Source organism: Camelina sativa, chromosome 13, assembly GCF_030686135.1.
Source record: "Camelina sativa cultivar CO46 ecotype springtype chromosome 13, ASM3068613v1".
NCBI classification, from domain to species: domain Eukaryota; kingdom Viridiplantae; phylum Streptophyta; class Magnoliopsida; order Brassicales; family Brassicaceae; genus Camelina; species Camelina sativa.
The window spans coordinates 800,765-824,556 of record NC_141892.1 but is presented as its reverse complement, the minus strand read 5'-3'; the positions used below and the strand labels follow the sequence as shown (position 1 = coordinate 824,556).

The following is a 23,792-nucleotide window of genomic DNA, read 5'->3' as shown; positions in this document are numbered from 1 at the left end:
CTTTTGGCTTCTTTTTTTTTTTGGTCATTGGATTTTTTTATATATTTTATTACTAAAAAGCTTTAAGTAACAAAGTTAATGCTTTCTTTCTTTTAAGTCGTTTACTTTTTAGGGCTTTCGTATAGGAAGGTCTAATAAACCAAAAGTCAAATTAATTTATTTTAGCCAAACTATGTATATATATCTTTTTCTAAAGAGAAAATCAAGGCAATATCTCCAAAACAAGTATTATGAAATACCAATTTATATATAGTCTTTTTCAAAAAAAAAAAAAAAAAATTATATATACAGCTGAACCTGATTTTTTTCCGTGATAACTAATCTAAATGACGTTTTTGTTAAGAAGTGTCTATCGACCAGATTATGGATTAGATTAATAATAGTATAATTGATACGTACCATAATTACACACAAAATCTTCCATAATATTCTAACTGTAGCTTCTTTGCAATTTATAAGGAAAGAAGAGACGAAAGTTGTTGTTATCTGACCAAATTATACGGAAAGTTATGACTAAACCTTTTTTTGGAGTTAAGATATTCATATTTCCAAGTAATTAAAACAAAATCTTTACTTTGTTGACAAACGAAAAAAGATCTTGATTACTTTTGTGTTCTTTTTTTTTTCCCCCAAAATTTAAGAAAACTTGAGGTACAAGGAAGTCAACATACGACTAAACTATATCTATCGCACTGGACACTGGTTAGTTCTGGGCCTTCTGGCCCAAGGGCTGAAACAAACCTCGGGTGGATCCTACTTTTTATTTGGGACGGATAGATTGAAGTATTCAAATGAATCTCGTAATTTACAGGGAAGGGTGACGAAAGCTGCCAATTTAATAGACCATACAAAGCTTCGTAAAGTAACAGTCGGACTAGTAAGGTAGCGTTACCAAGCAAGTGTTTTATACCCAATATTACGAACGAACGACTTTAGTTATACACGATAACTTCAAGTTTCACTTGTTCTTATCAACACATGACAATTGTTTGAATTGAGAGTATAGGCACCTAGGGGGAAGATTGAAAAGAGTTTGAAAAACATGTTCATAGTTCTTAAAAATACTCTTACCAACTCAACAACATAATACCTCACGAAAGTAAATCCCAGATAAATCCAAGACAAACGCAGATAATAAAACAGATAACCAAAATCTTTGCCTAAATATGAGAGAAATTGCGATGGTGAAAGCATTATTACTGACTAGCACCGAGCCACTTGGTGAAGTTATCAAACTCGGTGTAGTCACTGTCTGAGATCATAGTCTGGTACCAAGCCTTGCCTGCGGCTTTGATTGCTTGTGCCTCCTCCTAGGGTAAACGAGAAACCAATAAGAGGTTAATGAAAGGAGATAACTTTTGAGTTTTCTAAAACGTAACAGGTATATACAACACATAACTAATCAAAAACAAAACAACTGATAAAGTTGAAGTAAACTCATGAACTCAATAATGTCAAGAATTTCGATTAATGTACATGACACTAAAACATGAGTCTCTCTGCAAAACCAATCTTAATCAATCAAAGTATTCCAACATCAATAAACAAAACCAAATTGTATTCCAGATGATGCCCTGGTCAAAACAGTAAAGTGCATAGCAAAAACGACTTATTCAACTGGAACTGACTCAGATTCACACTCAATTTGTTTCATGCGTAGTATAGTAATGAACACACACAATCTACATCAAAAGCCTTAGAATTTAATATGCTATATATATCACCAGATGCAATGGCAGGCATAGAGAAAAAGAGAGCATTGTGTTTACCTTAGTGACGACCTTCCTCTTCTTCTCGAGCTTCTCCTTCTTAGACTTAACCCTTTGAGCTTCAGCCAACAGAGACATCCTCTTAGCAGTCTTAGCATAAGGATTCAACTTAAGCATCACATTAAGGTTCTTCAATGGGTTCTTCTTAAGAACAGCTCTCTTAGCATCCTTCTTAATCGGATTCACCACACTCTGTACCTCATCAGAGTTAATAATCCTAGCAAGATCAGCGTTCACCATCTTGGAACGAGGCAAGACGTAACCCTTCTTCTTCTCAGATGGCTTCTCGAATGAGCCATAGATCGACTCAAGCTTCTCGAAAGCTGACTTGGTCCAAATCACAAACCTACCTAAGTGACCACCAGGAGCTAACTTCAACAAGTTAAGCCTCTCAACGTGACAAAGCTCAACACCAGGAAGATTCCTAAAAGCTTTCACAATCTTGGATCCTTCGGTTCCATACACAACAAGAGGACCTTTCCTAGAAATGTAACGACGGTTCCTCATTTTACCCTTACCAGGACGGATTCCGATACTGTTCTTTGCTTTCTCGGCGTCGTCATAAGCACCGATCTGCTTCAAAACCTTGATCGCAGCCGAAGTCTTCTCCACGGCTTCAGCTGAGTCACTGACAACGAGAGGCATCTCAGGAACATTCTCGATCTTGTGACCACGAGCCATCACAAGAGCCGGAACAGCTGTAGCGGCGATAGCAGAAACAATCGCGTGCCTCTTCATGTTGACATTGATGCGACGGTGCCAGCGTCTCCAGATCTTAGTCGGAGCAAACATACGACCACCACGACACATGTTTCCGAACGCGGCTTGACCGGCACGGTGAGTTCCACCACCGGGAACACGAGGGATACGGGACACGGCTCTTCCGGTTCCCCAAGACTCGGCGGAGGTCTGGTGACCAGCCTTTTTGGAGACTGCGTAAGGCTGACGGCTATTGTTGGACATCTGGGCGTGGACGAAGTTGACGATGTCTGGTCGAACGGGAGCAGTCATGACGTCGGGTAAAGTGACGGTGGTGGATTGATCGGTGCTCATGTCACCGTCAAGTCCTTGGACGGAGATGAGGGGTCGTGCGGCGGCTGAAGCAACCATTTTGAGTTTTTTTGGCTGGAAACGAGAGTCTGCGAATGAGGCTGTGTGCTTTTAAAGCACATATTAGGGTTTCTTGAAAGGGTATTCCGTAATTTGTGAAAGTGGAATTATAAAAAGGCCGAAAGGCCCAATAATGTCCAGCAGAATTTGAAGTCCCATGGTCCAATAACAGCTGTCTTAAAGAATCCACAAGTAAATTAAAATTTAGTAGAATAATAAAACTGAACTGGGCCTTGTGAATCCACATTAATTAATTTAAGAAGAATTTAATCTTCTTTCGTGACTTCATTTCATGAGCTCTCTTCTCTCTACCAAACTCTTATTATAAACCAATGGGAGTCATGGACTCTAGTGGATGTCTCTTCTCTTTGACTTTATATGTCGCATAGTCTCTATCTAAATAATTTGGTCACAGACACTGGTTAATGAATAATTCCTCATTATTTGATTAGGACTATTTTAAGCCAAAAGCATAGAACACCTGCTGCGATGAACATGTATAAGTTCTTCTCATAAGGATCGGGAGTTTGGCAGATACTTAAATCGGCAATGTTTGTATATCAATAGACATGAGGAGCTTGACATCTACTTAAATCCGCCAGGCTTGTATCCCGAACAATGTCGAAGACTGATATATGGGATCTTTCCAACGATGGAGCAGACATCTTCGTTGGAAACATGTGGCTTCGTTAATTGTGTTGCCAAGCTCAAAGGACATTAAAAGTCTATGGCTTTACGGCTAAGAGGTTACCTTAATGCAACAGATAAAGAGTTTCAAAAGCTGCTTCCAATGGTTCCAACCAGCTTCTCGCAACAAGAATGTCAGAGAGTATCCCCAAGCTAACGCGATCTTAAACAGTTTGCTGATTATTTCATGAACCGTTGAAATATATGTCTTTGTTAGGTTGTTTCTGAAATTTCCAAGGATTAGAAAGTTCTAGTTTATTAGTAAAAGAACTGACACTAATCGATTTTCGGGATTTTTTTTTCTTAATGAATATGTTTGTGTCTGTTAGTTGTGTTCATATTGAAGGGAAAAATAGTCATATTTCCGTGTCCCGTGTTCATATACTGTATAGAACTTAATTAATTGTAACTGTGCATACTCTTCCTTGGGTCTCTCGCATCATCTGAAACTTCAATCTGACTCCAGCCGCTCATCTCATGTGAGGCAGGCATTGAGGTATCTTTTTTTCAGAGATGTTACTTACCTGAGACACTTGAAACGGACTAGTGGCATACTAATCAACACGAGCCCTCTCCAGCTTTTGGTATTAGATTAGCATCTGTCAGCTTCTGCTCTACTAGCATGCTTTGCCTGTTTATATGAAGAAGCAAGCAGATGGGTTTCTAAGAAAGAAAGAAGAGATTAATTCTGAGCTAAATCTTTGTTACCTGGCCTCCCAAAAGGGTGAAAAGTATCCCTGTAACATTCATTGTGCTCCACTCTCTTTTGTTCCTCCAACGTTTGTTCCAAGCCCCTGCTCCCATTAAAATCAATGGTTAGGATTTGAGTATTGCATTTTTGTCTCTCCCGAATATGAAAACATGGACTTTTCAATTGTTTGTTTCTCACCGGAAGACCTTTAGGCCATTCATTGCTTTGATAGTCACTCTCCTGAATGTTTCACCAACTCCCTGTTTCATAAAGTTTTACCTGGCATTTGATGTTGTATGTTTTGAGTGCAGCCACAAAATGATCATAATGAGAGAGATTATACCTGGGAGTTTGTTACGTAGATATCTCCAGTAGGGTCTAGGCGTCTAGCGAGGCAACACAAGTGGGGGCTGATTACAGGTTTTGCTCGATCAAAGTACTCTTCTTGCTGGTTCTCCTTCTCCATCACCCACCAAACGATTTGACTTCCACCCGCTGGATGGTGATCCATGCATTGATCTGCGGAAATTGTAACAGACATCATAATGAGTATCCAACATTTGAGGCAGAAAAGGATGATTGAACATGTTTTAACAATTTATTTATGAACAATATATAAAATTTGCACTAATAGAAAACAATTTAAAGTGAGCATGCTTATATATGACTACTTATATTATAAAATGCATGTTCCAGTAATATAACTGAAGGAGGAATGAGCTATGGAACGCATTTTTGAACGTGATAATCAATAAATGCGCATGCAAATAGTGATGTGAAAGAATCAGCAGACTTTGATCCTCTTGATCCTGCGATGGTAAGATTAACCTTTGTCTTCAACAACTTTGATCCTTTTCCTTGTGAGATCTTGCAATTATTTACCCATTCTGCCCAAAAACTACGGCATATATTGTTGCACCACAGTTCAAAAGCTCGGAAGTCAACTCCATTAATGAAATTGGAGCACCAGTCATTGATAGTTCATGGAAAAGTAAGACTCTCCTTGAGGAGGAATTGCGGTTGCGCTGGCAACACCGCCAACCGCAGGCAGATCGTTTGTTATGGAGAGGTAAGAACGATGGTTTCCGTCCCAAGTTTTCTACTCGGGACACATGGAATCACATTCGTACCACCTCCAGTACGGTGTCATGGCATAGAGGGATTTGGTTTGGTCATGCTACGCCGAAGTTTGCTTTTTGTGTGTGGTTGGCAGCTCTTGATAGGCTCTCGACTGGTGTTCGTATGGTGGCGTGGAATGGGAGTGTGTGGGTTTTGTCAACTTACCATGGAAACGAGGGACCATCTGTTCTTCTCTTGTCCCTTTGTATCCTTGGTGTGGTCGGATCTGGCTCAGGGCCTACTCAACACACGGTTTTCAACAGACTGGTCTACAATTCTTGCTTATATCTCCAATCCGCAACTTCCACTGGGTGAGGGGTTCCTTATCCGCTACGTCTTTCAAGCAGTTGTCTATACCATTTGGAGGGAGAGGAATGGTAGAAGGCATGGGGAGAAGGCGCAGAGTGCCCCTACTCTTATTGCATGGATCGACCGTCAAGTTAGGGACCAGCTACTATCTATAGGCCTAATGGGGGATAGGCGATACGACGAGACCTTCCAGTTTGGCTTCAAGCTCGTCTCTAGGCTATGTTTTGTGTACTATCTTAATCAAAATTTAATCCTTTGAAAGTGTTGCACTAGTTGTAAAACAGTTCATTTTCTTTTTGAATATAATTTAACATTAAATTCAAAATAAATAAAAAAGTAAGACTCTCCTTGACCAAAACAAGATGTTTAAATTCTGATTTCCTGATAGTTGATACGCAGCAGTACATCGACCCGCCACTTACCAGAAATTCTTGAAGCTTCCACCATAAAAGTATATAACATTTACGAAAACACCTTCTTGAGCAACTTAAACTAAATCTTCCAACAGTTACTCATTTCCATTGAAAATGCACCTATACATTTTATACAGCAAAGATAGAGTCAACACCATCATACCATATCAAACCATTCACATCAATCAATCTCTTCATATTCTGATTCCGTCAACAAATCAAACAATATTCTTACGTTCTTATTTGAAGAACAAAAGAATATAAAATACCATGGAAGAGACGAAACCACTACGTGACGTGCTATCAAGTCCTTTTGCGATTGAACAGGTTATGATTACAAATGATATTTGTAACTGGTAAAAAAAGTGACGATTAATATTATTACTGTGAAATTAGACTCATACTAACCTCAATCAAAATCTGGCAAATGTAAAAACCTTGAACCATCCCGCATGTTCGGTAGACACACCTGCATATACCAAAGTAAAAGGAAATGAGACTGAGTTTGAAATATTTGCTAATTAAAGAGGGCCAAGTTGTAAAGTGACAGTTTTGGTATAAGAAACTCCTCTTACCACTGTAACCCTCAAAGCCTTGACGCCGAAGTTGATCAAATAAATTTCACCAGAAGACTGCATCACCTCTGAATATATGCACCTGGAATTAAAAAAGACAGAGCAAAAGCAAACATGAAGAGAGAGCAATTCGTATTCATCTGGGTAAATCAAAACACAACTTAAAGCAACTATAATCGGAGTTACCTTTGTAATGGTAGAGCTAGATGGCAATGAGCTTCAACAACCTTCAGCTCTTTGGGTTTGTGCCTTCACCTCATCCAGAAACTAATGAAGCTTTTCATAGTGGCACCTAAAAAATAAACCAATAACCAAACAAAAAACACTCACTCAGCTGTATTTGCTATTAAACGGATATGGTCAACTGATCATTATAAATGGCAAAAAAAGCGAAAATTAATATAATAAGACTGTGAAATTAGAGTCAAACTAACCTCAATCAAGATCTGGCGAATGAGAAAACCTTGAACCATTCTGCACGTTACGTAGATACACCTGTAGTTAGAAACATACCAAAGTAAAAATAAAGTACAAAAATAGACGAATTTGAAATATTTTCTAATTGAAGTGGGACTAGTTGATCAAAGTGACAGTTTTGGTATCAGAAACTCCTCCTACCTTCTGTACCCACAAAGCCTCGCCCTTGGAGTTGATCAAAGAACCCCATCATCGCTGAATATATCCACCTGGAAAAAAACAAAGCATACACAAATATTTAAAGTTCAGGAGTCGTGATTTAAGAGAGAACAAAATCAAACATGAAAGAGAGCAATATGTATTCATCTGGGTACATCTAAACACAACTTAAAGCAACTATAATCAGAGTTACCTTTGTAATGGCAGAGCTTAGATGGCAATGAGCTCCAACAAGCTCCAGCACTCATGGGCCTGAGTGTTATGGACATCAAGTCATATGGTGTCCATATGAATGCACCTAAAATATGTAACCAAACAGAAAAAGCCAACTCATAACCAAACTGTGTTTAAAAATTATGTTGTAAAGACTAAAACATGATGCTAAAACACTAAAAGTACATTGACTTGTTTACCAACAGTTCTTGAACCCTCCACAATATTATTCAAGGAAGACTCACTATGAGCATCTAGAACTGATAAATGCACCTATAACAGCAAAGAAAAAAAAGAAAATCTGATTAGATTAGTCAAAAGCACATTTGAAATATCAGCTAAAGGGAACCAAGTTAATCAAGAAAAATGATAAATAAGAGTCAGACTAACCTAATCATGTTCGTGGCTGATGAGAAATCCCTTAACCATTCAGCAGCATGTTACCGTTACGTCGTCTATACACCTGCAAATAGAAACATACCAAAATTAAAAAAAGGATGAATTTAAAATATTTGTTCACTGAAGGGACCAAGTTGTAATCATGAAACAAACAAGGGTTTAACAGTATATGAAATAATCATTAGTGATTGCAATATAAAGATACCAATATCAGTTTGGTCATTACAGCCATGGAAGACCTGCAAATAAGCAATAGTATCGTGCTTTAGGACAAAGAAAGATGACAACAAATTCAAAAATAAAGTAAAGAGGTAAAGCAAAAAAAGAAAAGAAAACAAAAGTCACTTACATTGTTATAGTAACGCGCATGTGGAGACCGGAAAGCTCAAACAGGAGTTTACAATCCAGTGGGATGAATATTAACAATAACCTGCATCGAGAATTTGAAAGACCAAACCAAAGAGTGAGTGATACAAGTTGAAGAAACAGTAGTGAAAAACAGGTCAGTATGTAATCAATAAGCTTCACGACAGAGAGTAAGATATCAAACACAGTCTTTAAGACACAATAACCGGAGTTACCTTTGTAATGGGAGAACCTAGCTGGCAATGAGCTCTATGGGATGTGCCTTCACCTAATCCAGAAACCATTGAAACTTCTTGTCCCTGATACCAAACAATGAGTTCGTGTGCCAAGTAGCTACATTGAGATGGACGAACCTGAAAAAAATTGAAGCAAACAGAAAAAGTTAACTCGTAACCAACCTGAAATCACATAACAAGAAGATATCATATTAAAGAAAAGAACCAACGAAAAGCTAAATCAAAAGAAAGATTAAGAGACAATTAACGACCTTACAAAATCAGAACCGAGATTAAACAGTGACCAAGCCAAGCCTGCAAAATAAACCCAACATCATTCAATTCTCAAGGTGTGAAATCCAGTACTGAACAAGATCCTTGAAGAGGAACATATCTGCAACAACAGAGCTAAGCAAAAAAAAGGAGCAAGAGGTGTGAAAGTCTACCAATTTGTTAAGCCTGATCTGCAACATAGCTAAGCAAAACAAGGTTTAGTAGAAACAAGTTTTAGTAGTAGTAAGTAACAAGTAAACTAACCTTTTAATTCTGATTCCACATACCCATAAATTCCTTTTGAATCAGCTCTTGAAAACCTGAAATCACAAAAAAGGAAGAAATCATCATAAGCATAAGAACCAACGAAAAGCTAACTCAAAAGAAAGAAGAGAAAACGTCCTTATAAAATCAGATCCGAAATTAAACAACGACCAAACCATACCTGCAGCAAAAACACCAATAACATCTCTGCAACAGAGCCATGAATCATCATCTCTTCCTTATCTGCAACAGAGCTAAGCAAACCAAGGAGCAATAGGTGTGAAAGTCTCTCTACCATATTGTTAGGCCTTATCTGCAACAGAGCTAAGCAAACAAGGTTTAGTAGTAAGTAGCAAGTAAACCCTAAGCAAGCAAAACAACGCTTAGTAGTAAGTAACAAGTAAACAAACCTTTCAATTCTGATTCCTCAAACCCATTAACTCTTTTAATCAGCTGTTGAAAACCTGAAATCACATAACAAGAAGAAGTCATAATAAAGCAAAAGAACCAACAACGAAAAGCTAAATCAAAAGAAAGATTTCAGAGACAATTAACGACCTTACAAAATCAGAACCGAGATTAAACGGTGACCAAGCTAAGCCTGCAACATAAAACCCAACATCATTAATTTCACCCTAACTAAGAATGAACAAAAAAAACCAGATCAAAGCATTTGTAAACTGATCAGCTGATTCAGATACATGTACAAGGAAACCCGCTGAAACAAAGCAAGACAAAAATCATAACCAAGACAATAAAACTAAGTTTTGAGACCAAAAAAAAAGAAAAACTAGAGAGAAAATTGCATATATAAGTAAGTAACTGATGGTGTAATTATGTCGACAAAAGCCATTGAAACCTTCTCTCTTAGGATACTCGTAGCTTTCACTGCTCCCATCTCTTCCTATCCTCTTACATGGATCATCATCCAGAACTCCTATCTGCAACAGAGCCTTCGTAGTAAGTAGCAAGTAAACCCGAATGAAGCAAACAAGGTTTGGTAGTAAATAACAGGTAAACCAACCTTTTAATTCCAATTCGTCAGACTTATTAACTCATTTGTTCATGTCTTTGAATCAGCTGTTAGAAACCTGAAATCACAAAACAAAAAAAAATCAGAATAAGCAAAAGAAACAACAAAAAGGTAACTCAAAAGAAAGAAGAGACAACGTCCTTACAAAACCTATGCTCGCCGAGGATGAATGGACCATCATCAAACTTCTTCATAGCATTTTCCACGTGATCCAAGACCGATCCTGCATCAAAACACACACAAGTCTCAGCTCCTACTACTGAAATTTTTGGCTCGTACATTTACTTCTACATATTAACGCATATACGAGAAGAAACAGAAACACCAATTTTCCAATACACAATCGAGGTCTTACATATACAGTTCACAAGTCTCACGAAAATCAACCATACCTGTTTCCTTAACCATACCTAGGCTGCAAAATAAAACCAAAACAACTGACCCTAACTAAGAATGAACAAAAGCAGATCAAATCCTGTAAAACAAGGTTTAGTAGTAACAAATAAACCCTAACTAAGCAAACAAAAAGGTTAAGTAGTAAGTATCAAGTAAATCAACCTTTACTTTTGATTCCTCACCAGTATGCACGTTATTTGGATTACCTATCATGATTCAATGAAAAAAGTGTAACCTTAAGTAAGGAGAGCATCTGAGCTGCCTTTGTCGAGATATCTCCATAGAAAACGTATCTGTATAAAACATGAACAAAAGTTTAGTATCTTCATATATAGAACGATCTGAGAAATAATAACACAACAAGAAGAAATGGATAAAATTCATCGTCCAGCACCAAGCAAAACCATACCTCTCTGGATATTTGAAAGGGGTTTATGGAGACCATGCTTCGGGCACTGGGATAATCTGTCCACAAATGGCTGCAACACAGAACAGAGGAAAGATGAATGTTCGAAATGGAGAAGCTTTGCAGTAGGTTCTGACATTAAGGGAAGAAGCTTGCTGAGTCAAAGACCTATACATACCTTCAAAATCAGTTCGAAGTTGTTTTGATTTGAAGATCCAACCCACTTGATTTGAAGATCCAACCCACTTGATTAGAAGATCCAACCCACTTTCCCTGCACTATAAACATAACAGGAAAGTAAAGCTCAGAGACTCCACGAGAGCACTTTAGTAGTAAGCACCAAATACAAAATTCAATCTGAGAAGTAAACACAAAAACCTACTGCGAAGCTCTGTACTTCAGCAGGATTAGCACCAGATAGCTCCTCGGCATCTACGCTAGCAAAAGGTATGGAATGATTCAATCTGCAAAAAAACAAAAACACAAATCAGACAATGGAGGTTGATATAATAAATAGATTAGCTCAACTAAAAAACCTGTGGAGACAATAGACTTGGGAATTCCTAACCAAATACCTCTAACAAAAAGTGGATCATTGTATCTGATAACGAGGAACCAGGGTAAAAGCATTATCATCATTAGCATTCCATCTTCATCAACGTTAGCATCCAAAACCTGAAATAACAAAAACGACAAGTAAATAACATGTAATTAGAAGGGAAAATAAAATAAAATAATAGTAGAGATGCGTTTAGAGCAAGGAACCCATGAGAACGCCAGAGGAGATTAGTCAGAGCCATAACTGATTGATAAAAGCATCATCCAAAACCTGAAATAACAAAAATGACAAGTACATAAAAATGTTAGAAGGAAAAAAAACCACAAAACCAAAGTGAAATTTCAAAAACAAATATAAGAGATGTGTTTAGAGCAATGAACCCATGAGAACGCCTGAGGACAGTCATGATTGATAAAAGCATCATCCAAAACCTGAAGTAACAAAAAGGACAAGTAAATAACAGGTAAATAGAAGAAGGGGAAAAAAACCCACAAAACCAAAGTGAAAATTCATGAACAGATAATAGAGATGTAATATATGACGTTACCATCATTAGCATTCCATGTTCACCAACCTTAGCATCACAAAGCATCATCCAAAACCTGCACTTACAAAAACGACAAGGAAATATTAACATGCAATTAGATGGGAAAACCACGAAACCAACGTGAAAACTCAGATTAAAACCATAGCAAAACAAGGTTTAGTAGTAACAAGTAAACTAACCTTTTAATTCCGATTCCTGAGACCCATTAACTCCTTTTGAATCAGCTGTTGAAAACCTGAAATCACAGAACAAGAAGAAATCATAACAAAGCAAAAGAACCAACGAAAAGCTAACTCAAAAGAAAGATGAAGAGACAATTAACGTCCTTACGAAGTGTTACCTTAAGTAAGGAGAGCATCTGAGCTGCCTTTGTCGAGATATCTCCATACAAAAGGTATCTGTATAAAACAAAACATGAACATAAGTTTAGTATCTTCATATATAGAACGAACAAGAAGAAATGTATCAAATTCATCAAGCACCAAGCAAAAAAACCATACCTCTCTAGAGATTTGAAAGGGTTATGGAGACCATGCTTCGGGCACTAGGATAATCTGTCCACAAATGGCTGCAACATAGAACAGAGGAAAGAAGAACGATAGAAATGAAGATGCTTTGCAATAGGTTCTGACATTAAGGGAAGAAGCTTGCTGAGTCAAAGACCCTAGGATACATACCTTCAAAATCAGTTTGATGTTGTTACGATTTGAAGATCCAACGTAGATGTTAGCTCACTAGGAAGATCAGGGACATTACTGTGTTAGCCTGCAAAATTCAATAACATGGCAAAAACGCACCATCACAAGTCTGATGTAACATGAGAAACCAACAGAGATATAGGGCAAGAGACCAGTTAGTAACCTGATGTTTCTCTCTTCGAACCCTCCCACACATTAATCCCAGTGCCTGGACGGTCTGCATTAAAGAGACAGATGTATTTAATTTCACTTATATAGAAAGAAAGAAAAAATAGGTCAAGAGGAAGAACACTACCTGAAGATGTAGCGCAGAGAAGACAACGATCCATCAGATACATAACCGACCGAGCATAGCATCCTCCACATACAAAAATAACACACCTGCAAAGAGACGAAGAAACCTTACTAATAACAGAGCGAAGAGTAAAGATTAGATGGGGGCATGAATTGAGAGAGAGAGATAGACCAAACCCTAGAAGAAGAACTCTCCACAAGTCAGAATTGCTTCAAAAACACGAAGAAACAAAAATCAGGGAAGCGTTAAGAAGAAGAAGAAGAATAATAACAGAGCGAAGAGATTAAAAAAGCTACCGAGGAAAAAACTGTAATCAAGGCACTTGTTAAAAAGATATCAGAGAGCCAGAAAAATTTAATCTCACCTTTGGATGATCTGCATCAAAAATCTCCTGGGATATACAATGGAAGGGCTCCCATGCAGTTGTATTCGTTAATAGCTACATGTAATGAGTAGGAACCAAAGTGAACTTTCAAAAACAAATATAAGAGATGTGTTTAGAGCATGAACCCATGAGAATGCCTGAGGACAATCACTCAAAGCCATCACTGATAGTTAAAAGCATCATCCATGACCTGAAATAACAAAAAAGGACAAGTAAATAACATGTCAATAGAAGAAGTGAACATGTAACTTTGTTCCAACAATTTCAGTAGCTAACCTACAGTAATATGTAACATTGGAAAAAAAAAAAACTTACAGTAATCTCTCGGTCATCTTTACATTAGCATCACCAAGGAGCAAGAGACACTACTGATCCCATTCCTTCAATTCCTCCTGAAAAACACACACACAGATAAGTTACCAATTAATAAACCCTCATTCATCAAAGCTTGACGACAAGGATCAATCAAAAAGCCACATTACCGATCAATCAATTCATAGCATCTACTAATACAAATTTAAATCAACAAACTAAAAAAGGAAACAGAAGGAATTAGAAACCCCAAAGTGAAAATAACATGTTCAAATTAGAAACCCTAAAGTGAAAAATCAGAAGCTATTTACGAAACAGAGGAAACGAGTGACAAAAAATTACAGAAACAAAAGAGAGAGAGAGAGAGAGAGAGAGAGAGAGAGAGAGAAAGCAAGCAAAACCCTAGACAGCGACGGATCAAGACGAAGCGGGGGGGGGGGGGGCAGCGTTGAGCGATGATTGGGATCATAAATTCTCTTCCGAAACAAACACCTGCAAAGACGAAGAAGAAGAAGAAACTTAGTAAACCTAGAAGAAGAAGAAGAAGAAGAAGAAGAAGAATAATAATAACAGAGCAATGACGAAAATAAAAAGCAATTGAGAGAGAGATACCAAACCCTAGAAGAAGACGAAGAAGTCACAACAATTGAGAACGAACGAGATGATGATGATGATGAAGATCACATCACCAACGAAGACCCGAGAAGAAGAAAAGAGAAGATGATGAAGTTATCAGAGAGTGTGGAGCGTGTTAATACAATTTATAGATATAGGAATATTATGACCGACGGTCAGGATTTAATCTTAACTATTTCCTTTTTTCTATTTGTTGTTTTGAACCGTTAGATGAAGATTGTGATATTATCTGGAGAGAGTGGAGCGTGTATTATTATTACTTACTGAAACGTTAAAAGAAGAAAAAAAAATAAAAGGAAATTCACTGACGTTAATAATTGGAGTCGGTTTATCTTTTCTTTGCAGTCCAGCTAAATTATATTGGGCTTTATGAGAAGCCCATCTGTGATAGATGACATAACATTTTAGGACTTCTTTTTCGGTTTAGCTCTGATTTGGTTCAATTTGATTTATCTGCTTTGGTTTGCATTGATTTGATAGGACTCACCAACACGGTTCGGTTTCCTGATTGTTAACCGCATTTTGGAATATTGGTTCTTGACAACAAACAAGAACAAAAAAAAAAAAAAAGCTCGAGAGAAAACATGGAAGACACACTACTGTATATGTATGATGTATCTCACTTAATAAGACTTACTAGCTGTAAGAGAAACTAAATAAGACACGAACAACTCTCGAAAAGACGATACAATTTCTAACAATTTTCTACACACACTTCGACTCATATATATATTTACCATCCCCGGACGTACTGTTCTGACCGATACTGCCATATGTGTCTCTTTTGTTTGTGACGCCTCGGTTATCTTCTTCTCAGACGATAACTGTGAGAAGCATCTGACACAATACACCTAATGCAGAGATCAAATAGACCATTAGGTAAGAGCCATAATAACTCTTAATACGAACCTTAAGAGAACAACATGATCAGGCTTCTAACAGCTAATCTGGGATTCTAACAGTTATGGTCAATACACATTTAACTCTTATGCACAGACAATTCTTACTATGAGTCACCAAGAAGATTTATCACTTGTTGAGTTTTTATCTTGCACTAACAGCTACAAGCGTGTTCAGGACCTCCCTCTGCAACAACACAATGTTCAGAATATTTCATGGTTAGATTGAAATCAATCCCAAAGCCAGCAGTTGATATGTCTACATATATCACAAAGGGCAACAATACTCCTTCATTCATTGGAATGATTACAGATTTAACACACATTAACTATGAAATATTCTTATTTCTAACAGTTTATCCCAATTAATATTTGAAGGCATATGGTGAGACTTTTTCTCTCTAAGTACAAACACAAAAGGTGCCACACATGCTCAACGAGCATGGTAGTTATGGTAAAAAATTAACACTTACAGCAGATTTGAAGTCAGGGTTTGACAAGTTCACTGTGCGATTTCTCATCAACAATTAACTATGGCCATTTCTTCAGTATCCGTTCCAGTAACCTGAGATCCTCGCCTTTGGGAGCATGTGGATCAAGATTCCTCAGATCTTCGACAAATAATTTCGCCTCATCTTTCCTGTTTAGCTTGCAGTATCCATCGACAATTGAGTTGTAGGTGTTCTGGTTTGGTCTACAACTATGCTTGATCATGTACCTAACAACGCCCATGGCCTCCTCAAACATTGAGTCAGCTGCATAAGAACCGATAAACGTATTGTACGTGATAACATCAGGGACAATCCCTGAATCCCTCATCTCTGAGAACATTCTAGATGCATCTCTCATCCGAGTATTTCTACAGTAGGCGTAAATGACTGTGTTGTATGATATGATATCTGGCTTGATTCCCTTAGCCAGTATTTCCCTCAAGATCTCCTCTGATTTTCCGAAATCAGCAGACCGACTATGCATATACATGAGGCTATTGTAGGTCGCCATGCTTGGTGTGAAACCCCTTTCTTTCATGTAGTCCAAGACTTCGTTCGCCTTTGCCACCATCTGCCTTCTTCCATAAATAGAGACCATGGAATTTAATGTGGTTATGTCTGGTGAAAACCCTCTTTCTTTGAGCTCATAGAACGCACGTTCAGCCTCTGGCAAAAGATCACACTTACTACAAACCAAGACTAGGGTCTTCAGAAGCACAGCTCGAGGCTCGATAACTCCAGAATACACTTCTTCTGCTAGAGAATGCATCAGACCTATCTCCTTGCCATTCGCATATGCATGAAGTAGAGAGCAGTAAGTTAACTCATTCGGTTTGCACCGACCATCTTCCATCTCTGCAAGAACTTTCTCAGATTGTTCCCACATTCCTCCACGAGCCAAAGCTGCCAACACAGTGTTATAGGTGGAAAGGTCAGGAGTGACTCCAGCATCAAGCATTCGCCTGTAGACAGTCATAGCTTGTTCAAACGAACCACAGCGGCTATACGCACTGATTAGGGTGTTGAAAGTTTCCCTTTCGGGTACGAATCCAGCTCTCTTCATTTCCTTGAATACACCTGATACTTCTGAATCCATCCCGTTTTGGCCAAAGACTGCCAATAGCGTATTCCAAGTGACGATGTCAGGGGAGAGACCGCACACGTTGATCTCATCAAAAATCTTCATCATATCAGCAAACTTTCCCCTGTTACCATACATCTTTATAAAGGCATTAAAAGTACAAATATTTGGTTTGCACCGGGCGTTTCTCATCTCTTCAAAAATATTCATAGCAGATTCGACCTTCCCAGCCCTCTCAAACCCCGATAAAAGTGTTGTGTAAGTGAAAACATCAGGTTTCGTTCCCTTCTCCGCCATCTGATTCTTAAGCTCCATCGCCTCATCAAGCATGCCATCCCGAGCATACGCAGAGATCAAGGAGTTGTAAGTCACAATGCTTGGAGAAAATCCATTGAGCTCCATCTCATTCAAAACCTTCATAGCTTCCTTAGGCCGATGAGACTTACCATAAACATCTAATAGCGCATTGTAAGTAACCTTATCATGACTAAACCCTGCAGCCTTCATTTCTTCGAAAACCTGAGCAGCTTCCTGATGCAAAGAGCCTCGTTTACAACAAGTTATAAGCGTGTTGTAGGTATACGCGTCAGGAGCAATCCCATCACTCTTCATCTTCTCCACGAGAGAGGTAATCTTATTCCAAGGAGTACCCATTTTCCCAAACACATTCAAAACAACATTATAAGTTATCAAAGTCGGTTTACAACCTTCTTCCTCCATCTTCTTGAACACATTTACAGCTTCCCTGTACCTTCCGCTATTAGCAAAGGCTGATATCAACGAAGTATAAGAGTAGACATCAAGCGAAAACCCATCTTCCTGTAACCCATGGAACAAATTTGCAGCGGAAGAGACTCTGCCTTCTTTACCTAACATACTGATAACTATAGCAACAACAGAGTTATCCAACATGGATTTGTAATCATTTTGCTTCATGAACCAATCAAAAGCACGCAGAGCCAAATCGGATTTCTTATGAAATCCTAATCCTTTAAGAAAAGCTAATAACTCCGACGAGGTAGACTCAGGTTTATCCTTATACGGCTCGAATAGCTCAGAGAGAAGAGCATCTAACTGACCGGAATCAAAAGTGGGTTCGATGAGGGAACGTAGAACTTGCTGACCTTGTGGAGAGAGACCATGGTAAGACCAAGGTTTACCGAGGTTAGAGTCGCGTGACTTGCCAATTCGCGTCCGGTTACGGTTTCTAGGCGTTTGAGAGCTGATGGGTTGTCTGGAATTAGGGTTATGGTGAAGGAATACATCGTGGAGAAGAGGCTCTACCGGCGGAGGAGGTGGTGACGAAAGTGACGTAGTAAGAAAAGGGGTCCGAGAGAGATGGTGGTTTTGGTCGTGAGAAAAGGGTTTAGAGGAAGGAGTACCGGGAAGGAGAAGAGGGAGAGCTAGCTTGTCCGCCATTGAGAGGTAGAAGAAGTATAAACTTAGAAAAGAACCAAGCGAGAGTGAAAGCCAGAAGGAGAAGAGAAACGAATGGATATTTTTGTCAGATTTTTTTATTTTATTTTAATTCGAAGAACACATTTTATTTGCAAGAGTCGGAAATTTAACCCCTAAAATATTCGACCACGTGGCTAGTCCGGATTCAACAGGTTAAATCTAAATGGGCTACCTAATAATACTTAAACGGGCTTGATTTTGTCAGAAAAAGCCCACTTACTATTAGTATGCCAGGGATTTGTAGAGAGATCGATGATTCAAATCAAATGTTGTCAAGTTGCATAAACTCCACCAGTTGAACGTCCTGAGTTTTACTATAAGTTGACACTTTACTAGAAACCCTGAGTAATGAGAAACAATTATGATACATCAAACACACTGATACTTAAAACATCTATCCACATAAAAACAATGCTAAACAAAACCAAACCAGGTAAAAAGATTTCACTCAAGAATTAGCGAACCAACCACAATGTTGATTACTCCTCGTCATCAGAGCTTGCATCATCGCTGCTGTAATCGCTGCTATCATCATCCTCCAAAATGTCCAGTTGGACAGCTCGGACCTGTATGACATCAGGCGGTCTGTGAAGTCCCTGAGGAGGTCGCATATGTTGCTGATCCTCTGCTCTGGGTGCAGCGATTGACTCCAGTGGTGGTAACACAACTCGGTCGCCTGGTTTCCATCCAGGAGGTGGCAATAGTAAATCTCTTGGCAATTCCACTGGCATTCCTGGTTTCCATCCTGAAGGAACTGCGATGTTCGGCGGAAGCAGGTTATGAATTGCTGAGATATCCATAGCTTCCGGTGGTGGTGGTGGCTCAATGAGTGCTTCAACCTTCTTCTCCATGTTTTCTACATTTTTCGGTAAACCGATATCGAGATCAGCAAAGGTGTATAGCTGAGAAGCTCTCATTTGCTCGTCTTGTGGAGCTGGTGGTAATGCACCACGGAGAGGTGCTTGTCCTGCACCAAATTCAGGCGGAGCGAATGTGGTGTAGCTAATCTTATGAGCGTAAGCTAGAATGTCCTTTAGCTTGAGCTGAGACGATACTGTGGTTGAAGAAGAAGTAACATTGTCATCATCTTCTTCTTCTTCCTTCTCAGATTCAGTTAGAGTTTTACTTCGCTTTGGTTTGCGATAATCCGAGTAGTCGTCTACGAGCATATCCAGAACACGTTCCGCATCCTTGAGCTTGTTGGCGAATGCCAGAAGAGATGAATCTTTTGATTTGATCTCACGCGCAACCTTCTGCTTCGCGTCTTGAAGATCTAGGATCTCTTGTAGCTCTGTCACGGCTTCGAAGAGCTGAGTCTGGAGGGAATTGAATTGAGAGAGGATCTCCTTCGTGGATGAAGGATTAGGGTTTTCAAGCGGCGGAGGCGGTGGTAAAGAGTGTGAGGAGAGGAACGAAGGGAGGGAGCCACGGAAAGCTGAAAGCCATAGAGCGCGATTGGGAGAGACGTCGAAGAGCTTAGACGTCAAAACCGCCATCTGCTGGAGAAGAGCTTGAGCTCGCGGTAATGGCGGAAGGAGCGATAGCAAAGCGGAGGATGAAATAGCCGACGAAACTGAGGCTGAGGAAGCGGCGACGACGGTGGAGGAAGGGAGAAGATTAGGTTGTTGCTGTTGTTGGATCTGTTGGTGCTGAGATTGGGAAGATGAAGAAGAAGTTGGATGGACATGACGAGGAGGCGTTGGATTTTGCACGGAGGGAGAACCAGGACCTGTTAACCCTAATCTCGCCGGCGATTGTACGATCTGATGCTGTAGCATCTTCGCCGACGGCGAAGGATTCTCTTAAACCGAAAGGTAATTTAAGGGAGTGATAGATCTGGATTTGGGATCCCTTAATAGTGTCGTTCTACCACAGAACTACACGCACTCTAACAACCGCGTCGATAAACGACACAACGTTTAAAAGAAAACTACACAAGCTTTATTAATAATAGAAACAAGATAAGATGAAAGACTCTGGCTTGTAAAGAGTCTTCTCTAGCCACATTCAGACGTAACCTTCCGTTGTCCACCGCGCGTACGCGTCTTCCTCTTGACCAGAGCTAAAGGCACAGCAAGCTTATCAGAGAGGAACCTTCTCTCTGAGTTTATATACAAACTTCGCAAACCTTCAGCGTCAGTTAGAGGGTCGTAAGACATTCCAAAACCATACCATTACGGTTCAGTTTCCCTAATTATTATGAACCCGGTTTCCTTCCGGAATACTGTTATTGACAAGAACAACAAAGAGTGGAGACAGAACATGGAAGTTAATGCTTACAACTTACAAGTACAATACAACAGAGTTATGTATCTCACTTATGAGTTAAGTAACAATTTGCTAACGTGTTACATACATAGCTTTGGTTAAACAGATAACCAAAAAATAACCAATCAGAAATAGAGAGGTAAAGAAAAGACATATTACAAAACGCATGAACAAATAATTATCAAAAAGAAGATACATTTGGTAACCATTTTCTACACACACACAAGTACATATATGTACCATTCACCCCCACTGGTTCTCTGACCTAAACTGCATATGTTCCTCTTGTTTGTGACGCCTCATTTATGTTCTCTTCAGGCAACAACCGTAAGAAGCATCTGACACAATCCACCAAACTCAGAGATCAGATAACTCTTAACGCAGATCTTAAGGGAAGTGTGATCAGAGATCATGTGAGAAAGCAACTAAAGTGACAAATGAGAAACATTTAGGTCTTATGCAAACCTTAGTGAACTGTCTACCAGCTATTATGTAATTAAAGTAATATAAACTATCTGATTATAGTGAAGTGTTTTATCTTGGTATCGGATATAAGATATAAACCACACTTACTTGATAGCTGGTCAACAATTGCTGCCAGCAAGAAGAAGTCGTCAAAAAGAGATATAACTTGTTGAGTTCTTGATCAGTGTTCCAGCACTAACAGCTACGACCTTAAGTGTTCAGGACCTTCCTCTGCAGCATCAACGTGTTCAGACTATATCATGGTTAGATTACATCTGTTGCAAAAAAAATCAATCCAGCAGCCAGCGGTTGATGTGTGAATAGAATAAATATATGTATATCTCAAAGCGCACAACAACCCTCATTTAATCATAGGAACGGTGAAAAAGTAACACTCACTAAGGGCGATCTAGTCTTAATTTCTAACGGTTTAGGCAATTTAAATTTGAAGGCACATAGTTAGCAGATCCGTTTGGTGTAAGAGACTATTTCTCTCTAAGTCTTAACACGGAAAGAAATATGTATCCCACATGCTAAACGAGAACAGAAATTAAGATAAAATTAACACTTACAGACGGTTCGAAGTCAGGGTTTGACAAGTTCACTGTGAGGTTTCTCATCAACAGCAGAACCTGCAAAACAAACTGTGGTTAGTGAAGGATACTAGAAAAAGAACAGTCACTGACAGCTACAAATAGGTACTCCTAAAACTGACCCATGGTTGTAGTATCCCTATCAACATTTTAAAAAGGAATCTATATATAGATCCTTTATTAAATTCAGCTGTGTGAGACGACTATAAGGTCAGTACGTGAACTATTTAGAGGCAAGTACGCTCCAACTCACAGTTTCAAAATTTATAGGATCCATTTCCTTGAGTTTTTTCATGCGGCCCTTGCTGTCAGGATCGAAGACACTCCCAATGAAATTATAAACCTCAGCAAAATCAGGAAGACCTGCAAAGCAACCATTACAACAGTGTCCACCATAAAATGAAAACTCAGAAATAGTCACCAAACTTTTCAGATAAATACCATGCATTGAGGGAGCTGGTTTTGCCAGTCTTAAATCTTGGGAATCTGATAGTGTTCTGCTTGAGCTTCCTATACCAGATGCTGAAGGACTACTCTCATTTTGTATGCCATTTGATCCAACAACAACTGAAACAATAATATTCTAAGCCACATTTAGCATATGAAACTTCATAAGATAGAGTAACTCCACTACCAAAGCAAACTACAGAAATTGAGTAGAGATGAGAATGCATGCCTTCTGGTCCACAAAAAGCATCAAGTTCATCTTCTGGTGGAGTAACCCCGCTTACGGCTATGTTTAGCAATGCAGAGGTATCATCATCCCATGAAGTATAGCCAGGAAGGTTATTTATTTGAGGAGGAAAAGTCATGGAAACGTGAAGCGACATTTGAGCTGCAGAATTGAGGTGCGGTCAGATTGATTACATGTAACTTAATCTGTCCACCCAAAGCAATATCTATTATAGTGGAACTGACCATTCTTCGATGCCTTTTGAGGATATGGGTGAGCAGCTTTGCGCTTAGGCCTAGGGGGTGGCACATGTGCTAAAGTCCCATTTTTCTGGACCTTTAAAAAGTATTTTTGGGCATGGCTCCTGATCTGCAGCAAATTAAACAGGCACAGGAAGATTGAGAGGGGAAATGTGCCAAGGTTGTATACTAAACCAAAGCTCCAGAGAAGCTGATCTCAAACCTGAATAACTGTCTTTGAACCAACAAAGTCTTCTATTTTTTTCCAGTCCCGATCAAACCTAGGGACACAAGAAAAACTGTCAGCAACAAAGTAAAATTCTTTTTTCAGAAAAAAGAGACTTTCACGCACAAAAGTGCAATGTAACCATTACCAAAATCATGCACTTAATACACAGAAGAAGAAAGTTTAGGACTGGTTGGAAAATGATTTCATGCATTGCTCTAAAAGCTTGACTTTGTAGTAAGTTTTTTCAGTTCTCATGTTGAAACCAGATGCCAAGTCCTTCATTGAATCATTTTGGCAACCTTAGATAAGATTAACTACACTTTGGTTTTATGAGAAAAAAAAAAGCATTCATCAAGAGACTAATTGAAACTCTGGTCTATCTGAATACAATCATACCTAACCAATCAAAGAAGACATTGCTGCTTCTTTAATTAAAATCCATTTACATAGGCAAAAACTCCAGATGACCAAACTCTGATCTGATAAAAGTTCATCACTTTATCAACCCTAACCTAACATTTTAACTGAAGGGGTCAACTTCACGGATCAGGTAGTGTAATTTATCATAGATTGAGCAAAGTAAAAGCGAAATTACGCAAAATTCAATTATAATTAGAGCTGGAAACACACAGAATCAAATTCATAGTGGAAGAAGAAAAGGTAAGAATAGGAGCGGGTGAAATTACAATTGAAGAGCTTCCAGAAACTTATCGTGCTCTCCTTCAGTCCAACTCTCTCTGGACTTAGTGATCGTGTAAGCTTTCCTCACTTTCTTCTCCGGTGCTTCCCCAGCTTCCGTCGATAAAGAAGAAGAAGAAACCGTCGTGGTCGTCATCTCAGCAGTAGCATCTGTAATTGTTTCCGACGGTAGTGCTTCACCGACCACCGGATTTGTTGAGGTCATCGGTTTTTTTCCTTTCAAAGATAGCGATCGTTTAGAGAGAGAGAGTGAAGAGAGAAGAAAGCTTTAGAGAGAGAAATGACAACGATATCCACATGCCCGCCCGGCAGGCAAAGAAGTTAGTGTAATAATATGTGGAAGAGCTTCACTTCCAATTTCAGGCCATCCATTTTTCTCCTTTTTTTATAA

At 38.9% G+C, this 23,792-nt stretch overlaps 4 protein-coding genes and 1 long non-coding RNA gene across 45 annotated transcripts; all 5 read right to left on the bottom strand.

The window, feature by feature from the left end:
• Positions 1 to 1,030: 1,030 nt before the first annotated feature.
• LOC104734301 (large ribosomal subunit protein uL4y) lies at positions 1,031 to 2,940 on the bottom strand. The gene is made up of 2 exons (XM_087482551.1): positions 1,770 to 2,940; positions 1,031 to 1,310 (listed from the first exon to the last, which is right to left on the bottom strand). Exons 1-2 carry the CDS (start codon positions 2,877 to 2,879, stop codon positions 1,197 to 1,199), a joined length of 1,224 nt encoding a protein of 407 aa, XP_087338677.1. The 5' UTR covers positions 2,880 to 2,940; the 3' UTR covers positions 1,031 to 1,196.
• A 3,015-nt stretch (positions 2,941 to 5,955) lies between these two features.
• On the bottom strand, positions 5,956 to 14,439 carry LOC104734302 (uncharacterized). 39 transcript variants are annotated; one of them, XR_015578728.1, is made up of 42 exons: positions 14,283 to 14,406; positions 14,072 to 14,162; positions 13,674 to 13,750; positions 13,338 to 13,548; positions 13,150 to 13,182; positions 12,974 to 13,059; positions 12,842 to 12,895; positions 12,658 to 12,745; positions 12,481 to 12,548; positions 12,321 to 12,378; positions 12,160 to 12,215; positions 11,981 to 12,035; positions 11,814 to 11,864; positions 11,640 to 11,703; positions 11,450 to 11,549; positions 11,257 to 11,338; positions 11,053 to 11,152; positions 10,878 to 10,947; positions 10,631 to 10,761; positions 10,428 to 10,487; positions 10,218 to 10,295; positions 10,064 to 10,130; positions 9,899 to 9,980; positions 9,598 to 9,640; positions 9,450 to 9,503; positions 9,335 to 9,363; positions 9,221 to 9,246; positions 9,040 to 9,095; positions 8,949 to 8,966; positions 8,775 to 8,817; positions 8,503 to 8,640; positions 8,271 to 8,351; positions 8,127 to 8,160; positions 7,913 to 7,985; positions 7,723 to 7,795; positions 7,503 to 7,607; positions 7,292 to 7,359; positions 7,108 to 7,168; positions 6,860 to 6,965; positions 6,674 to 6,755; positions 6,507 to 6,567; positions 5,956 to 6,218 (listed from the first exon to the last, which is right to left on the bottom strand). It is a non-coding gene; the product is annotated as an uncharacterized LOC104734302 (long non-coding RNA). The 39 variants fall into 39 exon arrangements; XR_015578734.1 differs by having other exon boundaries at positions 8,503 to 8,555; XR_015578729.1 differs by having other exon boundaries at positions 8,949 to 8,977; positions 9,063 to 9,095.
• Positions 14,440 to 14,806: 367 nt separating this feature from the next.
• Positions 14,807 to 18,576, bottom strand: LOC104734298 (uncharacterized). Its single transcript, XM_010453844.2, has 3 exons — positions 15,679 to 18,576; positions 15,314 to 15,392; positions 14,807 to 15,157 (listed from the first exon to the last, which is right to left on the bottom strand). The coding sequence occupies exon 1, from the start codon at positions 18,194 to 18,196 to the stop codon at positions 15,737 to 15,739; it is 2,460 nt and encodes an 819-aa protein (XP_010452146.1). The 5' UTR covers positions 18,197 to 18,576; the 3' UTR covers positions 14,807 to 15,157; positions 15,314 to 15,392; positions 15,679 to 15,736.
• On the bottom strand, positions 18,545 to 20,310 carry LOC104734299 (mediator of RNA polymerase II transcription subunit 4). Its single transcript, XM_087482549.1, has one exon. The coding sequence runs from the start codon at positions 20,011 to 20,013 to the stop codon at positions 18,715 to 18,717; it is 1,299 nt and encodes a 432-aa protein (XP_087338675.1). The 5' UTR covers positions 20,014 to 20,310; the 3' UTR covers positions 18,545 to 18,714.
• Positions 20,311 to 20,485: 175 nt separating this feature from the next.
• Positions 20,486 to 23,762, bottom strand: LOC104734291 (protein REVEILLE 4). Of its 3 annotated transcripts, none has more exons than XM_010453834.3 (9): positions 23,389 to 23,762; positions 22,697 to 22,754; positions 22,480 to 22,603; positions 22,238 to 22,396; positions 22,003 to 22,128; positions 21,815 to 21,924; positions 21,541 to 21,600; positions 21,077 to 21,243; positions 20,486 to 20,841 (listed from the first exon to the last, which is right to left on the bottom strand). In XM_010453834.3, the coding sequence occupies exons 1-8, from the start codon at positions 23,604 to 23,606 to the stop codon at positions 21,238 to 21,240; spliced, it is 861 nt and encodes a 286-aa protein (XP_010452136.2). In that variant the 5' UTR covers positions 23,607 to 23,762; the 3' UTR covers positions 20,486 to 20,841; positions 21,077 to 21,237. The 3 variants fall into 3 exon arrangements, with proteins under 3 accessions (XP_010452136.2, XP_010452132.2, XP_010452135.2); XM_010453830.3 differs by having other exon boundaries at positions 21,077 to 21,221; XM_010453833.3 differs by having other exon boundaries at positions 21,077 to 21,199.
• Positions 23,763 to 23,792: the final 30 nt, after the last annotated feature.

Coding starts and splice junctions, on each gene's coding strand:
- LOC104734301 (XM_087482551.1), bottom strand. CDS start 2,879: ATGGTTGCTTCAGCCGCCGCACGACCCCTCATCTCCGTCCAAGGACTT. Junction 1,311..1,769: donor AGAGGAAGGTCGTCACTAAG/GTAAACACAATG, acceptor CGTTTACCCTAG/GAGGAGGCACAAGCAATCAA.
- LOC104734299 (XM_087482549.1), bottom strand. CDS start 20,013: ATGCTACAGCATCAGATCGTACAATCGCCGGCGAGATTAGGGTTAACA.
- LOC104734298 (XM_010453844.2), bottom strand. CDS start 18,196: ATGGCGGACAAGCTAGCTCTCCCTCTTCTCCTTCCCGGTACTCCTTCC.
- LOC104734291 (XM_010453830.3), bottom strand. CDS start 23,606: ATGACCTCAACAAATCCGGTGGTCGGTGAAGCACTACCGTCGGAAACA. Junction 22,755..23,388: donor TTTCTGGAAGCTCTTCAATT/GTAATTTCACCC, acceptor TTGTGTCCCTAG/GTTTGATCGGGACTGGAAAA. Junction 22,397..22,479: donor TCAAAAGGCATCGAAGAATG/GTCAGTTCCACT, acceptor TCAATTCTGCAG/CTCAAATGTCGCTTCACGTT.